At 46.8% G+C, this 27,721-nt stretch overlaps 1 protein-coding gene across 2 annotated transcripts in view; it reads right to left on the reverse strand.

Moving 5' to 3' along the window:
- The window catches only part of FRAS1 (Fraser extracellular matrix complex subunit 1), a 406,500-nt gene that overhangs the window by 161,507 nt on the left and 217,272 nt on the right, over positions 1–27,721 (reverse strand). For both annotated transcript variants that reach the window (XM_045993253.1, XM_045993244.1), the window contains 4 exons: positions 21,300–21,440; positions 18,848–18,991; positions 427–579; positions 49–195 (listed from right to left, as the gene is read on the reverse strand). In XM_045993253.1, the coding sequence (XP_045849209.1) occupies positions 49–195; positions 427–579; positions 18,848–18,991; positions 21,300–21,440 (585 nt within the window). The remainder of the gene's footprint in view (positions 1–48; positions 196–426; positions 580–18,847; positions 18,992–21,299; positions 21,441–27,721) is intronic.

The raw sequence follows: 27,721 nt of genomic DNA on the forward strand, positions 1-27,721 counted from the left end.
TTCAACGATGCAAGGCAAGGAGGGAAAGTTCGTTTTTAAAAAACCTACGCTGACAAGCGCGGCCGTCATCGAGATAGTGCCCCGGGAAGCAGGCGGCGCTGCAGGTGCCACGATGGGACAGAACGAGGTCGGCCTCACACGAGGTGCACGAGAAGGGTCCCGCGCCCTGGCAGGTTCTGCAGGAGGAGTGACATTCTGCAGAGGGAAAAGAATCACAAAGAGAACCTATGTTGCCAAGCTCCTCTCCGAAGCAGCCTGGGAGGCGTTAATAAAAGCCGCAGCCGAGAGCGTCCGCTGGTCTGCTGTACTGCCCCGCAGCGTGCTTCCCGCCTCCTCTCTCTCTAGGGAAGAACCAACCCTCTCCCGCTCCTGCCCCCAAGAAAATTCACGAGGCACCGCCAGCGCCTGTGGCCGGCACTTACTCACTTTTACAAGCTCCTCGCTCTGCGAAGTGTCCAGGAGGGCAGTCGGGAACACAGTGGTCCCCCAGCAGCAGGTCGCGGGCATCCTGGCAGCTCAGGCAGACGCTGCCCGGGTGGCGGGGGTCAGCGGCGCAGCGCCGGCACAGACGACGGCAGGCTGCAGAGGGCGGAGGCACACACAGAAGCGGGGCAGCATGAGCACGAGGTCTCACCCCGACGCCAGGGGCAGAAGGCAGTGTGGTCACCCTCGCGGCAGCGCAGACGGCGGGAGAGCAGCCCACAGGCTGGGCACCCTAGGAAAGGGGACGTTTGGGACCTGTACAAATGGGACGTGTGAGCTTTTTAGCAAATGGCCAGGCCCAGCACAACTATTGAGTTTTCATCCCCTTTCAACGGAACGACCCTCAGATACGAGAGTGGCGTGTGATCGCTTCTGGCTTGCAGTACAGAGAGAACGGCCACGCTAACAGCAACGGTACTGCCAGCGCGACCAGCGTTTCCCCCACGTGTTCTGGGAACGCTCGCCCAGCGTGCCCCCATGCACAGCGCTCCTGAGTGGGGCACGGTGCTCTCCACGAGCTGCCGTCCTAGAATTTGGCCTTCCAGAGTCAGCGTACCAGTCTGGGCTGTTGATATTGGAGGGACTGGGGTTAGCAGATAAGCGGGCCGAGTCAGTGGAAATTTTGAGTCTTCAAATAGAGGTAAAGTTACAAAGAAGAGTTGTGAGCTGAGGCGTCGTCTTCACGACCCAATCCATAAGTCACGATGCAACACAAGCGCTGTTGTATGGGCTGTGACTAAAGCTCTAAGACAGATGATCTGGTACAGCCAGCAGTCTCTCGGGCTCACCCGCATGAGCCATCCTTTCGCTCAAGAACCCGACTGCGTTCAGCTCCCCTCCGCTGCCTCATTTTAAGGGGGGACTGTCCTCCAGGTCCTGCTTACCATCCTCTATCCCAAAGACGGGAGAAGATCCACAAATCCTGATTTACCCACCAACACGAAAAAGGAGTAAAGCCTAGGAAATGAAAAGTTAGAGCTCTAACCACAGGCCTTGCCCTCTTTCCCTGTAGGATTCAAAGCACCTGTCCGCCCTTCCTAATGCACCACTCCGGGACCAGACGTGGCTTGTTCGGCTCAGTCTTGTAGACAGGGACCGTGATCTTGAGCAATGTTTAGATTAAAATATCCTTGTCAATGAGACAGAGGGCCTGTCCCCTGAAATCTGTTAAAACGGGTCTTTTCGTCTATACCCTCAGGGATGCTTTCTTCGTTGCTGACCACCTAAGGTGTGCCCCCTGGAGAAGCGGATCTCAGCGGCACACCCACACCCCCTCATCCGCATGAGAAGCCAGCTGAAGACCCGCACGGCCACCCCAGAAGTTGAGCCAGAAGGGTCCTCCCTAAAATGCCGACTCTTCTTGTGGGCACGCAAAAGAACAGTCCCTGCCCCTTCTCTGAACTTTAGGAGCTTCCAATTCCAGGCAGGCTGTTGTCCATATTAGGAGCAATTCTTGATCTCCTAAGAGCTAAATTAATCCTCATTACAGACCTTCAGTAAAGTACAAAGGAAAAACGAGGACTGTATTGAGGGAAAGGATAAGGAGGCTACTTCCCCTGACTTAGTATAAAGTTTCCACACAATGTTCTCTGTTTCCCGTGCCCTCCTCGCAGTGCCAGGAGCCAAAGGGCAGATTCGAAAAGCTCTGGCAGTTGCTGCGGCAAACGGAGGTGACCGTGTTTTATGACTACTCGAATGACGGGTACCCGCCAGGGATGGAAACCTGAGAAACGTGGCTGATTCAAGGCTCCATTATTTGAAAAGTCCACAGCCTCTTCCTCTTTCAAGCCAGCGCTTACGGAGGGTTCTGGGCTCAGGCAAGCACCGACAAGATCTGCAGGTGTTCGTGGTCTGAAAACTAGTTGCCTCTGACTGAGGCTTTCTCTGGTGTGCAATTAGAGGAAGGAGAAAGAATGATCACCAAGGGGATGCTTTGAAGAGAAAGTGAGAAGACCTCTGGGGTACTTTGTGGGTACAATAAATAAATATTTATGAATCTGTCTGATCTTGGGGATCTCTAGAAGCCGTGAGATGAGTGTAATGTGCATTAATTACCACTAAAGGAAGCCAGAGCTAGGCTATGGACGCTCCTCTCCACTCTCATGGCAGCTGCTTGGAAACGCTCTCTCCCCGTCTCCAGGCTGCACCACACCCTCCGCGGCCTCCCGGGTCATCCCATCTTCTGCTTCATTCAGCCCCTCAAGCACGAGCTTCCTGTCAGACTCAAAACATCTCTCTTTACCCATTTTTATTTCATTTCTTCTCTCACAGGGTGAAATGGCTAATTCCTCCACCCACATTCTTGACCTAATTTTCAACATTGTTAGAACATTATTTCCACATAATTGCATTTTTTACCCCATCTCTCTTCACTTGCCTTGACCTTAGACTTGGAACAGACTCTGCATCACCAGCACCTCCAAAGCTCTTCTCTACAACCACGCTGCCGCCTCTCGCCGTCGCTTCACCACCCGACCTCCCAGCCTCGCTTACTTGCTGGGACCTGCCTCCAACCTCCACAAGTCTGCTGTGGTATTGCCTTGAAAAGGTCTCTGACCACCACGTATGACCAACTCTAATGGCTTCCTCTAATTCCTAACCTACGGGAGATCTCTGTAACACAGGACCCCCTGGCTGCCTTCCCCCTTGACCCCCATCCTTCTTTAGTACACTTTTTCCTGGTGCCCTTCACGGCCAGGTCCTTGCTCTCTGCCACTGGCCACCTGATAAATGTGGACAGTCCTCACAGCCCTGACCGTCTGTCTTCCTCCGAATCAAGTCTCATCCTCTGAACGTCCTAACCCAGAGACAGGGCTGTTTGCTTCAGCTTCAGCCACGAGAAGCCAGTGGAAAGGCCTCAAGAGTCTCAGAGTCTCCAGAATCGCTCGAGACCTCTGCCTCCTTTTTCATGGCTCCGCGTGAAGCCTTAAGAAGGCATCACGCCAATTGCCGGACACATCACACTACATGATGGTGTAGCTGGAAGCAAGGAGACATCAATAAATGACACCTGAAAAGGTAAAACAATCCACTGCAGGTTGCCCAAAGCATCACATTAACGCAAGGAAGTTTAAAGCTTTATCTTACACACGAGATTGTAACTACCTGAGTCTGGAAGTTGGGCTCCCTCTTTGTGTGAAGACCTATATTCATTCCGGAGTCATTCATCCGTGGTTTAAAAAGCCACACGGAACAACCATTCCTGTGAGTAGATTCATTCCAAAGCAACAAGCTACGTGATCCCACGTTAATGCATTCATGCAAGCCTCCCTTCCCAGCAATCTCGTTTCAAGCCCCTAACAGAAGACACTTAAATATGCTCTGAGATCCTGCTCTCAAGTCAATCTAAAGGCTGACTGACTTTTCTTCAGCCAACCAGAAAAGAAAAACAAATTTCTAAAACCTAGGAAACACGTCTGTCCTGAGAACTTGAAGTCAAAAATCTCTTTATGGAGAGAATTCTTTAGGAGAGCTCAAAATGAGTGATGATGTTCAGGGAAAGAAGCCAAGAGTCAGAGCAAAAAGAACTTAAGGATTAACACGTCTGTTCTGACTTACACTCAGAAAAGTATGGTTCCTGAGAGCAGACTGCAGAACTCAGGGTGACAGGCTACAAGTGGCCAGTCCCGCCAGGCAGCACCCATAAGCACACCACAGCACCTATAAGCATGCTTCAGGGTCAAGCCCAGGGCCCCTGAGATCTTCCGCCCAGAAGAGGGGCTGAGTGGGGCTCTGACAAGAGCCTTGAGGTTCTGTTTTTTCAGAGTACAAAGTGAGCCATGGAAGAAAATATGGAAAACATTTTTATAAATATAAATAAATATAAAAATCACCATAAGTAGCCCTTTCAGAGTAAAATACTACTGACATTGACATTTATCTCTTAGTTCTTTTTCTATATACTTTTACAACATAGCTTTTTACATACAGGAGATTATATTAAGTGTTGTCATATAATATCTTTTTTTTACTCAATACCGTCAGCATTTCCACACGTCATTAGGAACTTTGTAAACATCATTCTAGGGACTACGTTATATCCAAGCCTTGAATAAATAAATAAGAAACTTGCACTTTTCATATACAGCTGACCTTGAAAAACCAAGGGCTGGGGACAAGGACCCCCTGCATAGTCAAAAATTCATGCGTAACATTTGGCTCCCCCAAACCTTAACTAATAATAGCCTACTATTGACTGGAACCCTTATTGATAAACTAAATTAGGTTATAGATATTATGCACTGTACTTTTACAATAAAGTAAACTAGAGAAAAGAAAATGTTAGGAAAATCATAAGGAAGAGAAAAATACATTTACAGTACTATACTCTATTTATTTTTAAAAATCTACATGTAAATGGACCAAAACCGTTCAAACCTGTGTTGTTCTAAGGTGAACTGTACTTAAACATTAACTCCTAGTTCGTCCACTTCTGTAATTGAGGCCCTGATAAGACTTCCGTGCATTTTAGATTAGCTCCCAAAAGACATTGCCAGGAATACAATTCAAACTTTTTTTTTTAAGATCTTATTTATTTATAGTGGGGGAGGGGCAGAGGGAGAGAGAAACCCAAGTAGACTCTGTGCCAAGCGCAGAGACAGACCCTGGGCTTGATCTCGCAACGCAGAGATCGTGACCGAAGCCGAAATCAAGAGGCAGGGGCTTAACCGACTGAGCCACCCAGGCGCTCCAATTCATATGATTACTATAGCTTCTGTTGACTGAGCTTGGAATGTATACCCAGGATTATACCACTTATTAGAAATGTAAAATCTCATGCACGGCCTGCGAAGATGAAGTCGGGGAAACATGATCCCCACCTTAAAGATGAAGACTCAGAGGCTGAGTCACCTGCTCACGCGTCGTATCCACCCTGACTCCAGGGCATGGACTTTTAACCACTACAGGCATGAAAACACTCTACAATTCTTAATAGGTATTACAGATTCCACTCCAGAAAGTACCAGTTTACACTTCCAAGAGTCACCTATGAGACTGTTTCCTCATAACTCTGCCTGCAGTAAGGAACCGAAAAATAGTAAAACAATCTTGGTCAGTTTGGTTGGTGAAAGCTGTAGTTACGTCATGGTTTACATTTGTATTTCTTTTTTTATAAGTGAGGCTGAGCACTAAAACATCTTTCCAACAACAAGAAGTGTTCAAGTGTCAAACAGCCTTCAGTATGGTCAGGAAAGACAGCCCTGGATATGGAATTATAATCGAGTGTGAAATATATGTCATCCAACAATAATGTGAGTTCTCCTCTTACACGTGGTAAGTAGCGGCCCCCACTGAACCAGTGAGCATGGGCCCTCACGTGCCCCCGGCAGAAGTTATCAGAACCGGATCTACAACACCATCTACAAACCAAATCCACAGAGCTCAGGGAACAGAGGAAAGACGGAGGGAAGAACAAACTTGAATGCGCATCGGAACTAACAGGGCGTTCACCACCACCGCGACCACTACACGCTCCATTCCTGTGCCCCAGCCCAGAAAAACCCTTCCCTTTGGAACGGAAGAAGGGACACAGAGACCATCACTTTACCGTGGCCCTCCCCTCCCACGGGTGGCATATTCAACAACCAACGGTGAAGTGGACTCAGGCTGTGCTTCTTGCCTTAGAAAGGGTTTTCTCCAAATGAGACCTGTGTCACAGGCCCCTAGAGATGGTGCACGGTGGGGATGAGCCACGATAGAGCGTGTGGCAAACAGTGAGACGCAGGACTGCCACGGGATTGCACAAACGTTTTGTAAAATGCTAGTAGGTAAGTTATCATTATCCTATCAATCATATTATATATCATATATATTATCATATCATATTATATATTATAAATCATATCACATACATATATAACATATATAATATATATTATATATTATTCCAGGGCGCCATGGAAGTCTGTAACGGAGTCTCGACTGCGTCCAGGAGGCAGGGAAGGCCTCCTAAAGAAGGTGGAGCCATGAACCCCACGGGGGTTAGTTGCAGGAGGAGCTGGGAGGGTGAGAGGGTTTGGAAAGGGTTCCAGGAAGAGGGAACACCTGGGCAAAAACCCAGCAGGCCAAGAGAACAGGACGCCTTCAAGGACCTGAGAGACAGTCAGCGAGGCTGGATCTTAAAGAACATAGAAAAGAGCCAGTCAAGGACTCGGCTGCCCCAGTTTTAGAATGCCATGAAAAGGAGCATGTATTTTGTCCTAAAGGCCATTGGGAATGGGGCTGTGTGTGTCTGTATTCTTTGCCAGTCTATTTGCAGAGATCTCTGTGTTTTTATTGCAGATGTAAACGAGAAACCGTTGGATGGAAGGTAACTAGTGATGAGAGCAGACATGAGAACCAGAGTGAAGAGTCAACAGTCCAAGAAAACCCTGATGCACAGCAGCTCTTAACAGGAACCTTGCTGGGGAGGGGACACGGGTCCCTACTGTTCTTTCCTCTCCTCCCCTCCATCACAGCTAGAAGTCTAGAAGACCCTTTCCGTCACAGTGCCCTGCTGCTGAGCTGTTCTCGGGAGACTCGTGCTAGACTAGGCATATTACGAACCTTAACAGTACTGCAAGTACATGGAAGCTGTCAGGACCAGGAATGAAGACCTTGGGTTTCCCCTGAGGAGGAAGGCCAACATGCCACGGGTCTATTTTTCCTGGCATGACCTGGAAAGACCTTTCACAAACTGTCAGCTTCAAAATACCTTGAAAAATGAAAACCAAGTAGAATTTGGCTAAATAAGTAGTATCTAGTAGGTACCTCCCGTTTGTTGAATGAAAGGAAGAACGGTGTTTGGTTAGAGTCCTAGGAAATTGTAGGGAATTTGGAGGTTCATGAAGAGCTCATCGTGGATGGCATCTCCTGGTTTTCAAAATCCACGTCAGGCCAAGAGAAAGGGCACCGCTTGGCTATGTGTGTGAAAATTTATAACTGCCTTGTCAGTGGGATTTGAGATGATGGGAAGAGAAATATCCCCCCCGCCAGCCGAATGTACTAATTATACACTCCACACACACTTAAGAGGTGGTAGCGCCCATCCCCAGGCGCTGCGGGAGCTGACCGTGCGTCTGGGGAGCTGCTCCGACACCCGTCACTTCGTGCAGAGTGAGATCCGTATGACTATTTCCTAAGAATTGAGCGGTTTGGGAGACAACTCTTGCATTCTTCCTGGTAGGCGGTGACCGTCTGACAAATCCCAATTCAGATCTTTGCTGGAGCCCAACTGTCAGAAATTGTGTCCTTAAAACGGAAGCGGTATTCTCAGAGGGGCCGACACACCACAGAGTTCCCCTACAATCCTCCTCACCCCGCCTTCCACGCCCGTTTCCCCCTCAGGGGACACTTGGACCAATTTCACAGGATGTGCTGGAGGAAGTTTACACTTCACTGTTTCATCTGAACCGGGGCTGCAGTTACTCTAATAGGGGAATGGGGTTTCCAACCCACCTAGCAGCCTCTGCAAAGATTAACGTCCCATCCTAAAAGCCCCATCTGTAAGGTAAGGCATTTGCATCGGACCTTGCTGTCTGTAATCAAACAGGGAGGCTAACCTCAAATATGTCGAAATGGTGAGTGTGTATCCGTTAATTGCTCCAAAACAGAGTCTGTTCCGGAGGCCGTCTCTCGGAGTCCCGGCATCGCTACTCGGTAAATCCTTATTTGTCACGATTTCAATTACAGTGGAGAGTCTTTAGATACAAGACTCATTAAGGGTGACAAGGAAAGAAGAGAGACCCAGGATCTGTGTCTGTGAAGCCTGTTTGGGGTTACTGGCGCGCAATAAGCACGTGGGAGAGGGGAGGGCAGACAGAGCTCCAGCTGCCGGCGTGCGCGCCCCGCTCGCTAACGAACCCCGTGAATTAGCGCTTTAAACACACAAATTAATGAACACGTTGCAAGGAGGCTGGAACTGGGGTATGAGCTCGGGCGGAAATAAACACATTTCTTGTTTTTAAAGCAGGGGATTCCATTTGTTTTCTCAATATGCGCAGCACGCCGACATGCTAAAAATTTAAATAGATAAAAAGTAATATTTTGACTCAGCAGCTGTAATATCCGCTAATACGTCACCCCGCGGTGTAAGGAACTGCATGTGGTCATCACCGCGTGGTGCTTTCTTCAAACCACAAAGGCTTCGCTTCGAGGATCAGTGAGGACGACCCACAATCAGGACGGAGGGAAGCACGCGGCAGGGAAATGACTTATTTCGCGTCTTTGGAGCAAAGTCAAAAAAGCTTGAAGACATTAAAGCAAATGCGTACTGTCGAAGCCATGGCTTTGGATGTTGGTTTTATGGGAGTGATAAATAATGACGTATAAAGACAAATTTAGACACACAGTGAGTTTTTAATACCGTCCCGTCAGTCGATGGGGTTCTCAACGCAAACACATTAGACGCATTTGGAAGTGGTTACGGTAACCAGCACTTGTCTGCTCCTCATCAGGCAACAAAGAAATGGTTTCGTGCCGGAGCTCAGGGCGCTGGAAGTGCGTGTGGAGTCTGAATGCCGACGCCACTTGGAGCGTGGACGAGGTACTGCTTGCGAGCCAGGACAGGAGAAATCCGGACGGCAGAGGAAAAGAAGCCTCTGATCGCTTTGTCCCAGCCCACCCGTGAGCTCCTGGAGACCACGTGGTCTGGCGGCAGTGGCAGGAGGCCGTGTCAGAGGTAAGGGCGAAGCTCCCTGCTGGGTTGCGGTGCCCGTTCCCGCGGCCGGCAAGGGGTCATGAGCACCACTCCCCGTGCACGTCAGTGCCTTCCGCCTGGTCTTCCAGCAGCTTCTGCTTTGCTCTGGGTGGAACTCCAGTACAGGAAAACGTTCCCTTCAGTGAGCAGCTATGGATCTCAGCTGGGTGTGAGGCGCCATGGAAGCTTCCGCAGGAGACAGAGCACCGAGTCAGGCTCGGCAGCTTCCCTTGTGATGCTCATGTCGGGGTCTGCTGGAGGAAAGCTGCGCCTGAGATGCAACCGGTGCCTTAGGAGGGCCAGAGACTATTTTGTCCAAAGAGAATCAGAGGGACTTGAACTTGGCGAGGTGGGGCAGTGCACCGTGGACTAGCGCAGGGAGGAAGCAGGGTAACTCGCTGTTCTGAATTCCCCGGACTGATAAACCAGCAACGGGCGGACAAGAAATCCAAGGGAGAGAAGGAAAGGACCTGGTGGGTTAAGAGACATGATGATGGCGCTTGCGGGTAAGGGGTTCCTGTGGGTGAGAGGTCCAGGAGGTAACAGGTAGAGACGAGGAGATGAATGTCCCATGTGCACTCCACAGGGACTCCAAGGAGAACACAGAAAGGACTGGTTCGAGGCTGTGAGACGTACCACCTGGGAAAGGAGCTGGGTGGGGGCAGGGAAGGAGTGACCAGGAAAGAAACTATCTGACAGGAAAGACCTGTCAGTTCCTGAAGCTGACGTGCCCTCATGCTCGGGCTGCAGACGGAGAAGCCAGGGTGAGGGGCGCCTTCCTCAAAGGCAGGCGTGAGGAAGAAGGAGCTCCTGAAAGAAGCAGCAGAGCCCTTGGGGAGAAAAGGTGAGGACTTTTTAGTTGTTTTTTTATCAGGTTATGCCGTTCTTCCAAACCAGAAAGGAAGCGGGGACGTAAACGGATCTGAGTGAGCGAGGTCTGAGGTGAGGGAAGGAATGACGGTGCGTAAAGAAAGGCACGATGGGCCCGATGACAAAGCATCAAAAGAAGCTATAAATAACAGGAGTGACAAGAAGCAGAGAAGGTCTTCCTGGAACTAGATCAGGGCCCGGAAGCCGGGGACATGCTCCACTGTGGGCCCCCTGACTCGGCGCAGCTTCCTGCCTGGCTCTCCTACTCGCGCTGTGAAGCGTCAAGTAAGTTGCTTAATGTCTCTAATCTCTGTCTCCTGGTTATAAAACGGACATCTACTAATCACAGGACAGACCTCCAAGGGTTGCAGTCAAGATTGAATGAGATAATATATGTGAGAAGCCGGCATGACTAAATGCTCAATAAACATTGGCCATTATCCCTTCTCTGCAGAAGGCCCGGTCAGAACGGACACTGGTATACGGATCGTCAGGCCTACGTCTAAGTCACCCTTTTTGCCTACAGCATGTAAACCACAGAGATTTACATGTGTGGAAGAAACGTCGATAAGGGCCGCCTTAGCAATTTTGCCATCTTTAGTACTGAGAAGAAAACCTGTGGGTCTAAATTCAGTTGTGTTCTTTAAGCGACCTGCAGTTCTGATGAAGACAACAGCAATCCTGACTTCACTGGGAGCCCTGCCACGTTGAAAGCTTGGAAGTAAGGTCTCTCTGTAAGGTAATATATTGTTTAAGAAAAGTCATATGAAGGACAACTATACAAGGTCTTCTTTTTTTTAAATTTAGGATGGTACAATTTAAGCATAGGTCATGTTCTTTTTTTTCTGGAAGGTAAAGTAAAGAAACACCTTGGACTATTCAATCATCCGTCAACAGACAGCGTGGTCTCTTAAATAAAACACGAATTGGGAGAACAAGGAGGAGACAATCATTGAAAGTTCTGGAGAGAGATTGGATATGCAATTCATAGTTCAAGCAATACGAGATAGGGTGACAAGATGAGGAATAAGAGAAGAAAGTACACTGCCAAAAAAGAAGATAAGGAAAATAAAGTAGCAAGTGTTTAAAGAAAAAAAGGACACTAGAAAATTGAAAAAATATAGAGATAGAAGAATTGGACCAGATGGGATAGAGTGGGAAGTGAACAAGAAAGAGATAAGAAGCAAGAAATGGGTCACACGAAGAAAGATCCTTGCTATAACTACCATGCGAAGCATTAGAAGGGGATTATAGTAGTCCCGAAGATGCCAGGTTCCAGGGACTCATTGACCCAGCCTTGCTTGATCACCATCTATGCGCCAGTCCCTGGACTGAGAATTCCCACTATTACCATGAGAACCAGAGCCAGTCCCAGCTGGAGCCTTGGATCTCACACTCAACCTCCAGTGGGCCAAGCAGTAAATCCAGTTCCTGTTGGTAACTGCCCAGGCCCACAACAGGACAATGGCCACTCCACTGAAGTTCTACAAATATGCTGGAATGCCAGTTAGCCATGAAAAATGACAATAATGTAGATTCTTCCAATATTTGCCAACACACAGAAATGTATAAATTAAGTGGTATTTAAGAGAAATGAATAAAGAAATACGTAGGTGTTGACTCTGCAACTATTAAAAGCTGCATGTGTCTATCCACTGAAAAAGATTAAGTACAGGATGATATAAATTATTAAAATTTAGTACATGAATGTTTTTCTTTAAAGTTTATTTAATGATGATATATATGATAATAACACACGGCAGCCTAAAACAGCTGCCTTAGCATTTGAAACAGACTAGCAAGTTTTGGCAACTTTTCCCAACAATGCTCTCCAAGGCATTTTGTCATGCCAGTCTCTTTTAATCCGTCAATCAAAAAATTGTTCTTGAGTGCCTGTTGTAAGAATCAACTACATTTATCATTGTAGAGTGCAACAAAATGGTTGTATCTGGAATCACACTGTCTCAGTTCAAACCTTGGCTCTGTCTTCCGACTCCGTCACTTGGAGCACGTTAGTTATTCTGTGTCTCAGTTCCGTCCTATATCACATCACTGCCTGCTTAGGAGGATCACTGTTAATATTAAATGGCAAAATTTAAAAAAAAAAGAAATCTTGCCATTTGCAACAACATGGACACAACTAGAGGGTATTATGCAAAGCAAAATAAGTCAATCAGAGAAAGACAATTATATGATTTCACTCATATGTGTGTGTAATTTAAGAAACAAAACAGAGGCGCATAGGGGAAGAGGAAAAATAAAGTAAGATGAAATCAGAAAGGGAGACAAACCATAAGAGTCTCCTAACTATAGGGAACAAGCTGGTGGTTCCTGGAGGGAAGAGGGTGGGGGAATGGGGTAAGTGGGTGATACGCATCAAGGAGGGCACCTGATGTCATGGCGGTGGGTGTTAGATGCAACCGATGAGTCACTGAACTCTACCTCTGAAGCTAATGATACACTGTATGTTAACTCACTGAATTTAAATTTAAAAAATATCAAATGGCAAAATGCATTCGAAGCAATTAGCACAGAGCTTGTCACACACTAAGCCTCAGAAGAGTCATCCGTTATTAGAGACCATGAAAAGATCATTCACAGGGACTACGGGCTACTCAATGCCAAGTACTAGGTCATTGGTAGAAACCTTCAGCACACTCGGAATGACCACATGGGAAATGCCAAGAGGAAGCTGGCCCTGGAAGGGAAGGAATCTGAGCCAGGCCACGGGGAATGGATGAGCAGGATTCTGACGATCAAAATAAGGTAGGAACTGCTCTACATTGATTGTGTGTGCGTCCCGCCTTCTGTGCAGCTTGTGGCCACAGGAGCAGCTCCAGCGAGGGGGCGAGCTGTGCTGACGCACCTGCCCCCCACAGAAGCTGCTGTAGAACAGAGCTGGCTCTCACCTCTGGCTCCAAGTCCCCGTGTGTGGAGGCAGACAGCTGGGACGCTGGCTCACACGGGGCTCCTTCCCAGCTCCTTCATTACGTTCAACTCCAACTGGGGTTTTCATTGCTAAATGTTGTGTTTGAATCAGCACGGTGCAAAATGAGCATTTGTTGCTCCTTTAATTTCACATTTCAACTTTTCCACCATTTTTTGGACCCCATCTTTCAGAAATGACTACAATACATGAGGAAAATCATGGAAAGGACTTAAACATTTTTCTTTTTATGATTTGGAAGAAAAATGTTAACAGGTTTGCTAATCCATCAACAAATGGCTTCACTTGGGTTCAGAGAGCAAATACTTCTCGGACCCAACACCAGGAGAGAAGTACTGATTACTCTCTCGTACTCTTCAACAAGCAAGAGAGTGGCAAACCTGAGCCTCCTTGGTGACCCCCTTCTTGCCCAGAGGAAGGAGGGAAGAGAGAAGGAAGGGATGAATGGAAGGAAATCCATAATCTGAGTACTGGTTCATTATTGTATCTTACCTTTTAGGGAGTACCAATAAATTGTAAATATATTAAAATCATGGTAGGGCTTCCCAAAGATTGTTCTCCAAACCACTGCTGAGCTCTGAGAGGATCTAGCAAATAAAGGGGAGGGTCTACAATGGAATGTTTGAGAAACGATGTTCAGTCTCGTTCATCTTAGAGATTCACAACGCCCAAGTGCCTGCTCAGGGTTCTAAGTTCTGAAATAAAGAAAGGTGCTTAACTCTATTTACCTGGCAGTTTCCCAAATTTATTGAGCCAGAATCTTTTTCGCATACTGTATCTATTAACCGTTGCTTAAAACTTGAGTCCTGCGGAATACAATATGAAAACGCGCAGAATAATATTGCTTTACTAACACGTGTCTTCTTTTGCTTATGTTCTGGTGTAGGCTTATAAACAAATGAGCATTTAAAAATTACTGCATAAACAAAATTTAATTTTCCAGGGTGCTACAACCGTGACCAAGCAGCTTCCACCTGCTACTACCCGTATCACATCCTTTTCTCTAGAAGAACTCAGAAGTGCAGCCCTCCCATTAGGCTTCCCCCAAACGCAATGCATTTCTTTTTTTTTTTTTTTTCATTTTATTTATTTTTTCAGTGTAACAGTATTCATTCTTTTTGCACAACACCCAGTGCTCCATGCAAAACGTGCCCTCCCCATTACCCACCACCTGTTCCCCCAACCTCCCACCCCTGACCCTTCAAAACCCTCAGGTTGCCCCAACCTCCCACCCCTGACCCTTCAAAACCCTCAGGTTGTTTTTCAGAGTACATAGTCTCTTATGGTTCGCCTCCCCTCCCCAATGTCCATAGCCCGCTCCCCCTCTCCCAATCCCACCTCCCCCCAGCAACCCCCAGTTTGTTTTGTGAGAATAAGAGTCATTTATGGTTTGTCTCCCAATGCATTTCTTAATGCATGTGTATTGGACACTTCCCCTCATGTTTTCGTTTTAATTTTCACCCTCTCCCATGAAGAGGGGAAAGATTTTAGCTGAGAAAGACAAGTGGAGAAAGAACCCCAGGCTCTGGAACTTGGGGAGAATGTTGGTTAGGCATGGGCAAAATATAAACCACCACAACAAAAATCTATGAAGAAGCAGCCTGGCTTGGCATAGCACTTAGCCACGCCTGCTGCAAGCTCTCCGCTCCTGCCTCTCCCTCAGCTCACTTATCTTTGTTGAAAACCTTCAGCCCTGGCCTAAGTCTCACAAACTATATTTGCTTCGATAAATGTGGAAGAAAGAACCCATCCTACAGCATCTCCATATGTGATAACACATTGAGGCTTTTGGACCTGTTCCCAGGATAAGTTTATTCTTGTCTGCGTGATAGATTAGATGTAATTTTCTTTCTTAAGCAGCTAAGTGCAATTAAGAGGTCTCTGAAGATGATCTTAGGTACAGCTCAGCTGGAGAGTAAATCCTGTGCGTGAATCCTACCACCCTGCAAAGCTCACACACGATAGAGGGGACAGGGAGGGTCCTTCTCCCGGGCCAGAATTTCCCCAGGCTGATGAACACGCCTCCCAGTGACGGCACTGCATGGGATGGATCATCCTCCACCTTCCCTGTCATCACAGGGCTCCTCCAACACCTTCCTGAGTTTAGATAAAAGTCACTGAAATGTTCCAGGAGGTTAACTATGACCTGACTAAAGCAACACTTGAGTTACAAAAATGTTCCAGGAATTTAGGTTCAGGGTAAAATGGAAATAGCAGATGAGCTCCCAGTGGTTACAGGAAGAAACTATGTTCACTTAAACCTTCAACCTCTTCCCGGACAGCTATCCCTAGATGTCCAATGGTCACCCCAAAGTCAATCTGTCCGGTTCAAACACATCATCTCCAAGTAAGTAGTACTCCTACTCCTCAAATTTATTTTCCCAGAAACCTTGAAATCATCCCCCAAACTCCCTTTCTCTTAGTCCCCTGGGCTGAAACATTGTCCATCTGTTGCTTCTATTAGGCTGAACCATAAAAAATTGCCACTACTTGATCATTTGTGCACACAAAATAGCAATCTCACAGAGGTCAACCTAACATAGAGTTAATTCTCAGTGGAGCCACCCCCCTTCCCTCATCCCCTCAGCAACTTTCTCATTAAAGGCTTCATCTCTCACCTGAATTCTTACAACCACCTCCTAAGGCCCTTCTGTCCATCTTGTCTTCTTCCACACAATCCTCTTCACAGAGAGGCAACCATGACACTCCCCTCCATAAAAACCTCCAAGAGATCTCCACAGTCTTGGTGACAAAGTACATTCTCCTTAAACAGAATGTACAAGGTGGCCTTTCTGACCTGACCCTGATTCCTTCTGCTCTAGGTACCACCACTCCCACACTGAAAGCTGGCGTTCTGCTTACTTCTTTGTTGGTGCCTGAACAGATAGTATTCTTTGACCCACTTTCTGGAATGTTCTTCCTTCCAAATCTTCAAGCCCCTCTGCTTCTTACTTATCTTTCAAAATCACCTCCATTATGATAGGTTCCGGAAAGCCGTCACTACTCACCCCACCACATACACCCAGTGGGGATTAGGGTCCTGTGGTAAAGGTTCATCTCATATCCACAGCACTATCATATTCAACACATACGTCCTTCTTGCGCTACACGGTACACTTCCTAAATACAAGCACCACACCTTATTCGTATGGGCATCCCCAGAGCCCAGCACAGTGCCAAGATGGACTGTGTTTGATGAAGCTGTAAGTGAATGAATTCATGACGACACCACAGAGGGACGTGGGAGGAGATTGGAAGGAGCATATATTAATTGAAAAGGGAAACTCTGGAGTCAATGCACTTCTTTGAAAGATCAACAGTTGAAATTACTGGTCAGTTTTCTGTAACAAACATACACCACCCATGTCTATCCAACAAAGAATTCGAAGCACCAGACAATGGTTACCTTTCTTAAAACCTTTACTTAATAAACCTAATTCCCAGGACAGCCAAGGTTTGTCTCTTTCAGCCAATTTTAGTGGGAATTCTTTTAGGGCTGAGGATTCCCAGCATCATTTAGCTTAGCCCCATGATTCTTTGTTCTAACGGTCGCCTATTAGCCTTAAAAAATAATGTGACTCCTAATCACCTAATTTACTATGAAAGAGGGCTCCAGACATTGGAGGGAACAGAGCTCATTAAAAATTAAACATTTCCAATCTCCTTATATAAACATTTACTTATAAAATAAGCCCCAGCGTAAAATTTTTACGGTCCACATACCGAATATGTTGGAAATAGAAAATCCATCATGAAGGTCTACCCTTCTAACTCCTCTGACTATAACCTCTCCTCGCTCTAGTCCGTAGACAGGCAGATTTCCTGCCATACCACACCTTCAGTCACGTCAGGCCTCTCCCAAACTCTCATGGCTTCATCGCACACAAGATTCAGTTCAAACTTTTTGACCTAGAACGTTGGGCACTCTGTACCCTGGTTCCAACTTCAATTTTCCAACCATTTCATCTAATATGTCTTAACACAGACCATGCTCTTCGGCCAGGATGGACCACTCACTAGATGTGAATGACCTACTTATTCCACCCGTCTGGGCTGTCTCCTGGGGAGCCACACGCAGAAAGCCTGCCTGCCCTCCCTGTCTGTCTGACCAAATCCTACTTACTCTTCAGGGAGAATCTTAGCTTCCACCTTTTCCACAATGCTCTTCATATCTTTTACTTCTCCCTCCTCTGAACTCCCACAACCCATGCTGCCTGTTGGTGCTATAATCCGTACGTTGCTCTGTACTCTTTGTAACTACAATTGTGTTTTGGTTCATCTCCTTAAGTAGCGTGAGAGATCTCTGTGTCCCCTCAAATCGCAACTCAGCACTTTGTAGGTTCTGTGTAGATACCTGCAAATGTACTTAAACCATGAGACTCTCTCAGTTTTCATGGTAGCTGCCCCTTTGTATCCTGACGTAAGAGGTAGTCACTGAACTCAAGCTCACGAACTACAATAACAGTCAGCCCCTGACATTCCCAGACTCCTCTTTAAGGGTATGCACTATGCCTCCAATTTGCCCACTTCCCAAGTCAGTCCTGACTACAAGTAGCAGTACTGGCAAAAGGCTCACACCCTACAGCTGTGGGGTTCCTCATTAGTCTCAAGGCTGTTGTCTCTGAACTTCTACTTTTCATTGCCCCTAAAATGTTTGCTGTCTTTACCATTGGGTTTTATCCTGAATCCCGGCATCTTTTTGGCTGTAGCCCTGCTCTGGACAATTCAGTCTTCCTATGGTATAGATCCTGGACCCCAAAATCTAGTCATCAGCTAAGGTCATGTGCAAAAAGGAATGGGTCACCCTGGGCCATGGTACTACCAGCCGCACTGGGAGGACGGTCATTGACTTCCTGTGTCCCCACCCACCAAAAAGGACAACTGAGTCCCAGACCGACTGTGCTTGCTCCATACTACGATCTAGACAACTGGCCATACCCTGCCCCGTCCAAAGACAAGGCCTACAGACAGATCAACTTCTCCAACATGAAACTGACCAGATCCTAGCTTTTTCACCTTTCCCAGTGGCTTCTACAATGCCTCCCAGTCAAGCCCTTCAGAGCTGGGACAAAAGCTGCTGCAGGCAAATCTCTTCAAGTTTCTCCTACAATATGGAGAAGTGAGTCAAGAAATATGTAATAACCCACTAGTCTGTAAATTCATCTCTCTAGACTATAAGCTTTTTGAGGGCAGGGTCATTGTCTCATTCACTTTTCTTTTTTCCCTTCTTTCCTTTATTTGTTTTCTGAGCATCTGGCCATGAGTAGACACTCAAAGATATTTGTTGTATGAATGGATGGATGAACACAAAATACTATATGGCTTCTTCATCATTACCCAAATTCCAGGTTACCTTCCTAATATATACCTCTTTGAAATCGGAGTTCTAAAATGAGGAGGAAAAATCCCATCTCCTGAGACAACTGACTTATTTTTAGGTTAACCTCCCTACATGTTTGTGCCTAGGGCTAATGGCGAAAGTTCTCCAGAGCAAGAGGCAGAACGTAATGTAGACCAGAGGGAGAGAGTCTCGCGAGGGAGCGAAGCCACGCGTTGCTGTCTTAAGCTGAAGTACACCACGGGCATGTGAGATGCTATCAACACTTTAGTCTCCATTACTATGAGGCTCTGAATTGTTTCAGCAAGTTCAAGAGTGTTATCAGAGGATTCCATTTGAATCTACAAATACCTACTGAATGTCTCATAGGGAGCCGTAAAGTGAGTTACCAGACCTGAGGCAAATGCCTCCCGAAAAGGAGCTCTTCATCTGACAACAGAGGACAAATGGAAGAGAGCCATCTTAAGCCTGCCACAGAGAAGCGCAGCCTCTGCCCAGTGGTTTCCACGACTGCGAAGCAGCCCGCACTCACCGGTGCAGTACCCCGCCAGGTTGAGGAACTGCCCTTCTTTACAGCTGGTCCTGCAGCTCCCGCCAGCGAGAGGGACATGCGGGTGACAGGAAGTGCAGTCAGACTCCGATGGGCCGTGGCATTGCCGGCAGGTGGGGTGGCATTCTAGGGAGAGAAACGAAAACCAGGATCGGAATCAGCCGCTCGGCACATGAACGCATGGATGTCGGACGCAGGCCCACCACAAATGACAGCAGGAGCAGACTTCAGACACCAAACATCTTTTGAAGATTCCTGAGCAAGCCTGGCCTACCCTTGGGCCCAACCAAGAAGATGACATTTCTGTGTCAGTGAAGATACTGTCCATGAACAGAACATGGAATCTAGAATCATAAATACTCAAGAAACTGGCCAAACATTCCAGAGGGCCCAGCATAACCGTCCCAACGTAGGCGAGTGAGGAAGTTCAGATCAAGGTCACAAAGCAGGAAGGTGAGTGGTAAGACTCCCTCCTTCTTGTTAAAATACTCGTGTGATTCGAAGAGCTGGACAGGGAGCAGAAGGAGACATTTGGCTTCTCAGAATTCCTGGCAGGCAAAGGGGAACCGCACACAGCCAGGAACACCAAGACTCCTCGCTAGAATCCGATGCCAGCCGTGCTCTCCCTTCAGGCCTCCATTTGGAGACCTTGTGTGAGCGGCAACACGTAATTAAAATACGGAGAGCAGAAAGTCCACTTCTTGGACGTTATCTTGAGCCAGGTTTGAAGTCAAAGCTCTGTTTCCCCAGACAAAGCACCCATGTACTACGGTGCACCACCCTGAAAACAAGTAAGGCCCAGGAGGAGCAGCAATGAAGACCGGTGTGCTAGCAGTAGCAGACGGTTGCAGGTGCGTTGGTGCTGCCAAAGTAGGCAGCGGGAGCGAGTGCCTGGAAGGAGGGAGGAGGGTCTCTCTGCCAAGGACAAGGAGGTCTCAGCCTGTCTGATTCCAAGAGGAGGGGAGGTGAGGGACCGGAGCTGGGCAGAGCTTGCTGGAACCGATGACAAAGAATTCCCTTCTGGCACAGAGCTGGTGGAAAGCAGAGGCACTGATTTCAAGTACAGTCAACTGCCTCTCACTTCTTCTGGCGAGAAGCCAAAGGGAGATAAGACGTTATGGAGAAAGAAAGAAAAAAAAATGCACAAATAAATAAAGCAAGTACGAAAACACACTGCTGAGGAGAAGGCCAGCGTTAGCTCTCACCCCTCCTACATTCTGAAGGCTCTTACCTTGGAAAATGCCTGTCCGAAGGACACTCGAGTTCTTAGGATGATTTCCACCTCCCAGCTCTTCCTCCCTGCCAGATTTCCAGTGACCTGGGTGCCCTGCCAACTCAGGACACCAGCCATCTGCTGGCTGCCGGCGGGCAGAGCCATACATAGAGGAGAGCTGGAGCTACTCAGACTTAACCCCCCAACAATCTCACACGTGGCACAACCAGCTGGGCTAGGGTGAGGGCACATGAGGACAGACAACAGTCTTCAAGGACAACCCCAACCCCAAAGAAACCAGGAACATTCCCCCTGAGTCTGATACAGTATTTAAAGTAATGCAACCCATCTAGGACCTAGAGAGATGAAGAATGCACTTGGAAAAAGAAAATTCCAGAAGAAATATAATACTGATCTTCAGTTGTCTAGGTTTCTGTTTACATTGGATTTCCTGTTTGGTGTTTGACGCTTGGGTGAACCTAACGAGTATTAATTTATTTAAAAAATATTTTGTGTACTTAAACTACATGTTTCCTGACTCCAGAAATACATGTCATACAATTTTACAACAATTGGCTTTTTCCTACAAGTGGGCCTCAACGGTCTGTTTTTAGAAATAAAATAGTAATCATGATAGAATGCGTTTTGTCTTATCTTTTCTTCTGCAGAAAGAAGAAAACACAGCGCTACAATAGGGTGCTTAAATTTTAGTATTTTGTCAATTCCAATAAAACGGTGAGCTAATCTCAACTAGTAATTTCTAGAATCTCTGTCACCGAAGTATAAAGATGTCGTTAAAACCATACTGGACCAACACATCAAAGACAAACGTAGGTATCACTCCCCGTTGTTGCTCTCTCAGGCGGCAGCCAGGGCAAGTGGGGCGGAGAACTACCGAGTTACTGCCGAGTGCCTGGTCCTACACAGGTGCCTTAGAACCTGCGCGTAGAAGCTTGTCTCCATGATGAACCCCACCGAGTCCATCGCTCCCTGTAAGCACCGGGAAAAGCTGACTCCAATTTTTCGCTTCATCCATACTCCTCTATTAGAAGAGCAGAACTTCACTTGTTCCCCTCACCCCTCCCGTAACAAATTCAAGACGAGGATTTACAGCCCAACCCTGGTCCCCTGGTATAACCACATTTTTAATGACAGAGTCTGGCTGCATGACCAAAAACAACGATGGCACAGGGAACCTGCCCCAGCATGTTACACGCTTACCTGAGCAACTGCCTTCCTGGTTAAAGTAACTGTCTGGGCACCGGGAGAGACACTGGCCATCCAGCAGCACCTGGGAAGGCCAGCAGGCTGTGCAGTCACGTGGGCTCTTCCCAGCACACCGGAAACAGGACCGGTGGCAAGCTGGAAGAAAGAGGAAGGAAAAAGCAGAGGAGACCATCAGGAAAGTCGCCGTATAACAAATGCAGTAGCCCCCTCTCCTGTTGACATTTCTGGGTTCGAATAAGCTGTGCACGTCGGCTTCGTTTTTCCCAAGGACAGGGTACACATCTCACATACTTCTTTCTAAAGGCCATATCCTGCAAAGCAAGCATCTGTGGGACCCAGATTAAGTAAGGCGCAAATGCCACGAAGCAGAAATAACCATTTGCACAGTCATACATTTCTTTCTTCTGAGGTTCCATTCTCGGAGAATGTCAAGGAAGACCAGGAAGCCATAAAGCGGGTCTCCTTCCCTCAGGACAGCTCCTGCTCAATCAGGAGACAACAGCTGTTATCAGGTGCCCTAGTTAAAGAGAACAGTGTTGGAGGCTTTACTTACTCACAAAGGTTTAAACGTGCCTACTCTCTGTTAGAGCTGGGACAGACACAGGTGAGAAGAACCGTCCAACGTTCTGAGCTGCTCAAACTGTTGCGCCAACAGACACACAGGCAAGTCACTAGAGTCGTAGAGGGAGTGAGAGCATCCCATCGCAATTCTCTGTGGCCTCGACTAATTCATGTAAGTTCTCAAGATTCCTATTGCCTCGTGTATAAAATGAGTATAAACTATACATAATACGTGGGGTGTGGTGGACACCAGTTGGGTTTATGTGTAAAGTGTAAAGTGTACGTGTAAAGTGTAACGTTCTCAGGACAGTTCTGAGTGCATAGTAAGGGCTTAATAAATCTTAGCAGTGATTATTACCATCAAGTGCTATGATACAAGTACCCACAGGTGTAAGAAGGAATGTGGAGGCAACGAGAAAGAAGGCATTTCTGCTTCCCTGCATCAGATCTTTAAAATCAAAGGGACATTCTCCTTAGTTCCCACAGATGGACAGTGTATTAATCATGCCTTTTTATTTTCTATATTTCTGATGCTTTGGCATCTGGGGTCCTGCAAATCTTGGAGAGACGGCCCTCCCAAAGCCGGCCAATTCCTAGAGGGCTATCCTAGAGATAGTCAATGACTAGCTTGGGAGCATGCCTTTCATATGCTAACTAGCCAGTCCCAAGTCCCACACCCCTCATCTTTCCAAGGGCTCCTACTGGGGCCTCTATCTTGCCCCGCCAACTGGAGACATTCCCAACACCCCAAAGCCCACCGCAGTTACTCCAACTGGCCAGTCCTAAGCTGCCACACGACTGCACTTGTTCCTTCCCACACAAATCACAATAAAGGCTCTCACTCACGTTTTCCCCTCACTCCCTCTGCCTCTTGACCAACCCTGGTGCTACCTGGCATGGCCCCTGCATAGCATGCCATGCCCTGGTCCTCTTGGGAACTGTAACACATGCTTCTCAGGCACAGCTGTCTCCTCATCTCTTGGCCTCATCATACCTGAATAATAAAAGCTCCATTATGAAATAACCAGTCGAAATAACCAGTCACCCAACTGCAATCATGCATTCATTTGTTATTGAGTGTCCAATAGATCTAGACATTGGGGATACAACGGTGAACAGGACCAAGACCCCATTCTTACCCATGTGGATGAACCCACACATTTCACGCCACCTTCTGTCCGTCCAGGGGACAAGGTCCACAACTGCAGGGACCACTCTGGGTCTCCTCTGTGGCCTCGCCTGTCCCCTATATCAAACACCCAGACAGAGACAATGTGATTCCAACCACACTGGAATCAAATGTGATTGTGCACCACTGAGGTCTCCATGTCAACCAACCTCCAATAAAAATCCACCATATGGTTTCTGATGTGTGTGCGGCTCATATAAGCTAGGATGTCCTGGCCCAGGGGTCCTGGTGGTTAAATATTCAATTTCCGATGCATGGCTGATACTCACTGCTGTCCTCTAGTGCTCCCTGCATCCTGGCTCATCCATAAACCAGCACCGAGAGGTTTAACATCTCCGCGAGGAGGCTTCCAGGACCCTGCTCCTGAGCTAAGGCCCGTACCCATTTGGATTAGGCAGTAACTGACCTTACTGGCTGATCAATATTTCGATTCTTATCTCTGGATGCACTGCAGAGCTTTATTTCTAGTCAACAGTATTTATTACTATATGAAAAACAGAGCTAGAGCTCCAATTTTTAAAATAATTTCCTTTTTTTATATTGCCTTGTAAACAACTCTACTAGCACGAGTCTCAGTAAGAAATTTTTTCCCCAAATAGCTTCAAAATCACTGAGAAAACGTTTCCTTTTCAAAAAACAAAAAAGGAATAGGTAAGCAAATATTATAAAGGAAGTGTACATAGTAGCCCCTTATGTAAGACATGTTTAACACAAATGAATGAAACAGCACGTAATAGAAAGTCAGATGGCAATATTTCAAAGACTAGCCAAATTATGTTGTCAACACAAAGCTTTCCAGGATGATTTGGGGAAGCCACATACTTCCATAGATTTAAATATGCCTATGATAAGACCAATATGTTTGTATTAGACTTTACAAGATTGCTAAAATCCCTAGCTCGTCCTACTATACCTCCCTAATGAAAAGGAAATCAAAGCATATCATCGTGGAATTGAAAACCAGGGAAAGACGAATTATGCCTTATGAGCACACAACATATTTTATTTCATTCCATCTGGTCGCAAAGTCAATGTGATAACCTGGGCTCAGTGTGAATAAAGGTTATTATGATATAAATTATATAATTTGTATATAATAAGAATTATATATATGATTTATATAATTTATAATTGTATAAAACAGGAAAGCAAAGCAGACAAGCAAGTTGGAAGACTGAGCAGCCAAGAACTCCACAAGAAAGTCCCTTTGCCGTCCACTAAATTTTAGAAATCTAAATATCACATGGCAAACTTCAGAACTGCTGTTGTCGGAAATGTTTAATATCCAAATGGATAATGAGCTGTTAGCTGCTCGGCGGCACAGAGGGAAAATGATGTACTGGGTGCCCACCCTGTCAAAGTCCTTTTTTCCTCTACATTGCTCTATTTCTGTAAGTACGGGCATTTGCGTTTGCACCTTTCAAACAATCTCATGAAATTCCAGTTCTGGGCCGGTTTGGGAAATGTCTCCACTATCTCAGTGACTTTAATGAAGCTCTAGCATTCTATGGAAGCTGCTTTCCTAGCCGGAGCTCTGGTTTGAAGTCTAAGATCCTTCAAGGAAGACTAACTCCATTACAGGGCATATACAGAAAGATTTGGAAGAAGTTCTATGAATAATTTCCCCACGTAATACTACATTTTTAGAGAGTGGCTTTCCAGTTGATGGCTAAGTATATTTCTGAAAAAGCATAACTGAGCAGCTTAAGCCCTAAACGTGTTGGCATTTTTAAAAGTGTCCTTAGACGGTTGTAAAGTCCAATCAACCTGACTCCCGTCAAAATATTACCTAAAACAATTAAAACATACCAATTTTTGTTCTGTGCTAGTCTACTCTACCTTATCCTGCTCTATCCTATCCCCTGGTTAAATTTCAGACAACAAACACTACTTTCTTTTCCATCGTATAAAAAGTGGTCCAGCATCCTGATGCTCACATCATGTAAATTTTCCTGGCTTTTCACATCAAAAACAATTTTTGAGGTAGACTTCTCTTGAGTTATGATGTAAATATCAGAAATGCTTCAGGGAATACAGTGGGAGTACTGTGATAAGGGGTGAAAACAGACATGGGTTAAGTCAAGTAAAGTCAATCTCCCCCTTGCCCTCACCCTCCTTTTCCTTCTCTCTCTTTCTTATTTTTCTTCTTCCTTTTTTTAAAATGAGCTGAACCATGTGAGAGTAGAAATCACATCTTTTCCATGTCTGTGATTCCTGCAGTACATATCATCATCCCTGTCCCTGGCATGTCATAAGTTCTCACTCAACGGGTTTCTGCTGATTGGATGGGTGAGTCAGTGGGTAAGTGAGCCGTTGGGGCAGGGGTGCGAACACTGGCAACAGACTCCGCTCGTTCTCCTCTTTTTGATCATTTCCTTTCAGCCTTTCTGTGTTTATCTCAGGGATATTGGGGCTTCCCCAAAACTGCACAGTCCGCCCTTTCTCTTCTCACTCTTGACAAGCTTATCCATGGCTTCGATGAGGACCTCCATGCTGCTGAGTCCCAAATTTATGAGCACAGCGCTGGCCTTTACTCTGAACTCCAACCACACAAATCTAACTGCCCAGGGGATACGTCTACTGGGTGTTTTGCTGGGGTCTCATTCTCCTCATTTCCAAAACACTATTCATTATCCACTTCCACGCTCAGCCCATAGCTACTTGAGGCAAATTATGGCATCACATCCCTCCCCTCCAAAACTGCTCTTATTACACACCCCAACCCCACCTCCTACCCCCTGCCTCATCTTTCCTTTGTATCCCTGCCTCACTTGGTAATCCCACCCTTCACCAACACGCTCATGCTGAAAACCTCAGACTTCAACTTTCCCATCACAAACTGCCCAAGGCTTGGTCTCTGTCAATATCCTTAGCGTATAGCACACAGAACACTTCATGACATGACTCTACCCTGTGTCTCCAGCATCATTCCCCACAATTCGCCACTTCTGGCTTTATACTGCGGGAATACCAAATGCATCAGTCTTCTCCAAATACAGCAGGCCTTTGCACATGCTGTTCCCTTGACCTGTTATGCCCTTTCCCACCTTCTGCCCTGGTGAACTGCTCTCAATCCTTCAACAGGTTGATGATGCAGTTTTCTCTCTAGATCTTTTCTCATACTCCCTCTCCCAGACAGAGTCAGTTTCCTCTGTGCTCTTTTGAGAGTAGATGCCTTAAGGAAAGCTTCCCCAAGACGGCCATTTTCTTAGGCCGGTTAGAAGGACCTTAAGGGGACAGGAAAATTCTTACTCCCCAACACTGTAATGGCAGCAGGCACAAGGCGCACGCAGCCTGCCGTTGGCCCCTACAACAGCATGTATCATGTTCTTCTAATTCCTTGTTCAGATGTCAGTCTCCCTTATTCGATCATGCTTTCCTTAAGGCATGGTCTTTATCTTTCTCATCTTTCGGTCCCCAAAGCTGAGCACACCCATGCCATAAAAATAAGAAGGGGAAAGGGAAGAAGACTGAAAATTACCAGAAGGCACGCATTTGTACAGCTTATGTCAGCATTCTGGGGACTGCATTAAAGAGTGCTGCATGTATTTTATTCAATTAATGCAAGGGAATCCCAACTTCATAAATAATAACATACTCTTAAGCTGAGCAGGCAGACTCCTGCCCATTTATTTAATTAAAACTCTTTGCCTTAAGGCCTTTGGTGAATCTTAGCAACGGCTAAATAGATCAAAATAACTCACGATATACTTTTTCTCCTGCTTCACCCAAAGCAAGTTAACCGACCAAAATAATTGGCGAATTTCCTATTTAAAAAGAAAAAGAAATGGTGTTCCAGGCCAAGACGGTGACATGGGAGGCTTGTGAACTTACTTCTGCCCACGGACACACCAAACCTACCGCGACGCATGGCACAATGCCCTCTGAAAGAAACCCGGAAACTAGCTGATATGTTGAGGGACCCCTACGCATGACACAAAGGAGAGAAACACCTGTACGGAAACAGGAGGGACAGGCTGGGACACTTGCCGTATCTCCCCCACCCTCAGTGCCGTACGGTGAGGAAGAAACTCCCAGCTTCTCCTTTCGGAATAAAGGGTTTAGAGCCAACATGTGATACCCCAACTTTTAAGAGTCCACCTGAGGGATGGGCCCCCGACACCCTAGCTCTGGAAGCCAGAAGGGTTTGCATTCACAAAACCCGTAAGACCATAGCAAATAAAGCAACATTTCTTAACGGGATCCCAAGGAATACTGGGGGTTATGCCTCCCTTCCCCCAGGAGGCAGCACTCAGGCCCATTCTTCCTGCCTTTCCCTGAAAGAGACCTATTTGCAAATCTTAAAAACTGCTGCCAAGGGCCAGGCTTCTAATTCAGTGCACACTCAGAGGCCCAGTGCCTGTGACCCTCTTCACAGACCTGGGGGGCAGACACCGTATTTACCTCTACCTCTGCTCTGTTCGAGGTCGCGGGCGTCTTCCTGGAAAGAGCTTATGCTCATGTCTGGCACGCCCTTGACAGCCTGGCTCTGGTGGTCGCTGAGGTTTGAGTTCACTGGTCCAATGGACCACAGCAAACAAAGAAACCGTCTTCACCGGCAGGCGGTCACCCCACAACTCAGTGCAGAGGGAGCAGACAGAAACACCCACTTCCCAGGGTTGCTCTGAAAGAGGTGAATCTGCCCGATGTAAAAGCTGCTTCTTGA

This window comes from Meles meles, chromosome 2 (genome assembly GCF_922984935.1).
Source record: "Meles meles chromosome 2, mMelMel3.1 paternal haplotype, whole genome shotgun sequence".
NCBI classification, from domain to species: Eukaryota; Metazoa; Chordata; class Mammalia; order Carnivora; family Mustelidae; genus Meles; species Meles meles.